The 4,007-nt window shown below is 40.2% G+C and overlaps 1 protein-coding gene and 1 pseudogene across 2 annotated transcripts in view; both read right to left on the bottom strand.

Moving 5' to 3' along the window:
- Positions 1–260: 260 nt before the first annotated feature.
- On the bottom strand, positions 261–1,670 carry TEOVI_000188100 (uncharacterized protein; the record flags this gene model as incomplete). Its single annotated transcript, XM_067225042.1, has 1 exon — positions 261–1,670. The coding sequence occupies one exon, from the start codon at positions 1,668–1,670 to the stop codon at positions 261–263; it is 1,410 nt and encodes a 469-aa protein (XP_067081143.1).
- A 2,257-nt stretch (positions 1,671–3,927) lies between these two features.
- The window catches only part of TEOVI_000188000:pseudogene, a 1,364-nt pseudogene continuing 1,284 nt past the window's right edge, over positions 3,928–4,007 (bottom strand). Inside the window, exon 4 of the mRNA in view lies at positions 3,928–4,007. This exon is cut by the window's right edge and continues 13 nt beyond it. Coding sequence covers positions 3,928–4,007 — 80 coding nt within the window.

The following is a 4,007-nucleotide window of genomic DNA, read 5'->3' as shown; positions in this document are numbered from 1 at the left end:
GTGTTAAATATATCAAATTTTGGAAACTTTTATCAAGTTGTCTCAAAATAGAAATTTTTATAAATTTTTATTAGTCTCATAAAATTGAACAAGAATCCTTAAAATACTACAAAACTCGCAAAAGCAGAAATCATCAGGGCGAATTTCTTGTCTACTAGAATAGAAAAATCTTGGCATTCTTTTCCTTTCCAGCTGCAACCCTGAGTGCTGCCGCATGTTTTCTCGTCTTTGCCAGTACATTTATCCTCTTTTTTCTTTTGTTACGCTGTCGTTCCCTCTTTTTGAACACATTTTTCACTTTTTAATTCGCATTTTTCGCTTTCACAGTTATCTTTCCCCTTATTTTCGCAATCTGCTTCCTCTTTCTTCATAGCTTTTTCATTATCAATTGACTTTTTGGTTTTAATTGTACCTACTGTTCGCATAAGGGAACTAAGAGCCGTCGATGCTGTTGGTTTTCCTGCAAGTTGGCCTATCGTGGTATCTGTTGTTTGTTTGCCGTTGCTGAAGCCTACAGTCGCCCCTGAGATAGCGGTGACAAATGTGGTTTGAAATGCACTGGAGCTCGTTTCATACGCTGCTTTAATGTGGTCTATTAGCTGTTTTTGCTGTTCGCTATTTGTTAGATCTAAAGGCGTCCCGTTCGTTGTTGGCGGGAACAGATTATTCACTATACCTTGGAACTCGGGGTTGTTTGCTAGGCTATTGGGATCTTCTTTGCTAACTTCTTTTTCTCCTTTTCCGAGTTTTGCGAGGCTGTTGCAGAGTGCCTGGGTTATTTGTTTCGCTTCAGGTATCAGCGTGTCGCCTTCTTTGGCATCGGTGGTACAGGTCCCTGGCGTTGTGTCTGTCGTGCCGATGTTAGTCCCAGTGGTGCCTGTGTATCCGGTGATCGTTCCGGCTGTGGAAGTCAGAGTGAACCCTTTGCTGCCGGCTGATCCATGTGTTTTGAAAAAGCCTGTGCCACCGCCTGCTGCCAGAAAAACAGTTGAGCCTGTGTCCCTGTTGGCGCTGCTGCCATCTGTCGTGGCTAGTTGGATCGGCAACTTTATGTTTGGTTGTAAAAAAGACGTGCCAGGTGATATTTTGACCTTTCTGGCTTTGCCTAGGTTTAATTCTTTGCCGTCGCTTGTCGTGCTCTTGATGTCGGCCGCCGGGCAAGGGTTTGCCGCCGGCCCTTTGGGTGCGAGGTCAGCGGTTGCGTCTGTGCCGCTGGTCTGGCTTGTCGGTGTGCCCGAAATGGTGTAGGGTATTTTGACCGTTGTGGCTTGGCCGACTAGTGCTCCTGCCCATCGCGATGCCCGCGCTGCGAACTGCGTTACTGATTCTTCTGCCTCCCTGTACGCGGCGAGTGCTCTTGAAAGCCGGGCTTCGCTCAGTAGAGCCAAAGCTGTTATCTTCGCCTTGAGCTCCGCATCCGCTGTGCGTGCCGCACCTAGTCTCCACTTTGAAGCTTCCGACCAGAGGTTGTTTACAAGTTGAAAGTCAGCTTTTAGGTCCTCCTTGAGCTTCTGCGCCGCTGAAGCGAAGAAGGCCGCCTCTTGGCAGGTGTCTGACACCGCCTCCCCTGCTGGACCGAAGGTGGCTTCGTCTGCTAGTGTCGGTCTCGTCGCTAGCGCCGAGGAAATGAGGACACAAATGCGTAAAAAATGATATTGTGCCTGGACCATCAGGTGCTTTGTCTATGCCTCTGGCTCTTTTCTTTTTCAAGCAATATTACTCAAGTAACTGATAAAAGGTCGTCGCGTCAACGCTTGTGCTGCTTGACTTTAGAACAGGTTAAAATAAAAGGTATTTTAGCGTTTCTTACTTTATATATTGTGATACTGTGTCTTCATGAAACTTAGCGTTGCTGTTGTGTTGATTGTACGCTGAACTATCATTAAAATCGCAGTTAACTCTCACCTGGAAATTCGTTCTTTACCTTCCGCTATCCAGTCGAAGGTTTGCGCAGTTTCCACCTCGGAGATACGACTTCGGTTTACGAAGACAAAGAGCCTGTTACTAGTAAAATAATATAGATGTTCTACTAACCCTCTTCTTTCTTATTATGAAGTGCTGTGTTTGCGTTATTTATACACTAACTGACCCAGTTTTGTGTATTGATGTATGAGCTGTGGGCCCAAAGAATTCTCTTGTAAAATATGGGAAGCGCACAAAAAGTAGTTCGCATGTCTCCTTCTTGTGACTATGCTCGTTTGTTTTTTTTTTGCGTTCTTACCTTGCTTCACGCTAACGCTTTAGTAAAGAAAAGATCAAACTGTTACAGCCGACGAAACCCGGAAAAGGCTTGCTTTTTATTTTTAATTATGCTTTCGATTCCTTATTCATTTTCTATTTCAAAATTTAATTTGTACCCGTTTATCAAAGTATAATTCTTTCAGTTTGTAATCCATGAGGTTTCCTTGTATTTACCCACCGCATAAATCCTCGATTTCTACAATTCAGACAAACCCCTTGTGTGTATCTAAAACACTTATAACTTACAGATGTCATTTTATTATCGTTGCCACTGGCTTCGTGTTTCAACATGCCGATTAAGTAACATTATTATAACTTTCTTTATCCCGGACACACGACCTTAGTCGGATTTACTTTGAGAGATAGCTGCGTTTAGTTTGTTTTTTCTTGTGATTAAGTAGCATGGTCCCTTTTTCAACTTTATAGGCTTCTTCTGAATCTTTACTCTCTCCAATAAATGAGTGTGACCCTCGCTCCTAACATGGACCACAAGGCCGATAGCTGTTGTCAATTTCTTTTCTGCATTCGAGTATGTAATTTGTAAAATATCATTACTAACTTTTACCGCCTTATAAAAAATTCTCTGCCGCTTCATAAATACGATATTTTAAGCAGTTGCTTATGTAACTCTTCTTTTGTCGTGCACGGTAATCCATTAGTTGTCCTAGTTGTAAAATGCTTCTACTCATAATATTATATTGCTTCTTGTTAATGTGGAAAATTATATATCTGATAAGAAGACGACTTCTGTATGAACTTATACTTACCCAATCCACCGTTCTACTGCCTCTCCTGCAGTTTCTTTTTCATAGCTAAACATAAGTATCCACTTTCATCATAAAACCGAAGTCTCTATCATAATCTCTGCAGAAGAATCTATCTATTTTAGGGTGAAATGTGTAGCGTCTTCTTCTCTTGCATCATTTCCTTCCGTGCTGCTCCTTCATGCATTCTGTAGATTATTCTGTATTTTTTTGTTCTTTTTCTATTTCTACATTTTCTAACAACGTAGCTACTCTATCCGGCTGATACGCCGCACTCTGTCTCTCCTTGATTGACCCTTCTATACTTTTTTAGTGCATAATGATGACAATGTTCATATTTGCCTTTGAAACTGCGCAAGTTACATCTTCTTTCATATTTCTAACTCTCTTTCCGTGTTTTCCCTATAATAACAGTCCTTGTTCTCTTTAATTTTCTCTCATACTCACACTTCCATCCCCTACCTCATTGTCATTGCACACTTTCCACTGTTTTCAGTTCTTCTATTTTGAAAAAACACTTACTATTAACTACCACTTATATTATAATATTTGTATACACACACTCACAACAATCTTCTATCATTATCATTCTTTTCATTCTTATTATTATTATTATCATCAACTGATATTGATAAAATAAAAAAGAATTATAATTGCTAACATTTCATGCCTTATTACCCAAATACTTTACATCCATAGGTCACTATTAAACATATTCCACTAAGTTTTGACATTTTTACTATTTTGCACATTTCAATAAAAAGTGTCAAAACATATCAAATTCTCTCATAAAATCAGAGTTTCAGAATTTGAAAAATGAGAAAATCCTTAAAAAATTAAGTATGGACGCACAAATGCAAGAAAAGGGGTGCGAATTAATCACAATGTAATTTCTACCTAACACTGTTGTGGGAAACCCCTCTTTTGGAAAGCATCTTTCACCTTCCGGTTTTTTATTATTAAAATCGCAGCCCTTTTCATCCTTGCAGTGTTTCTCTGTTG

The sequence above is a fragment of the Trypanosoma equiperdum genome (genome assembly GCF_001457755.1).
Source record: "Trypanosoma equiperdum strain OVI genome assembly, contig: ctg_446, whole genome shotgun sequence".
In the NCBI taxonomy this organism is placed as follows: domain Eukaryota; phylum Euglenozoa; class Kinetoplastea; order Trypanosomatida; family Trypanosomatidae; genus Trypanosoma; species Trypanosoma equiperdum.
Note: the sequence above shows the minus strand (reverse complement) of the source record. Positions and strands in the feature narration are given on the sequence as shown.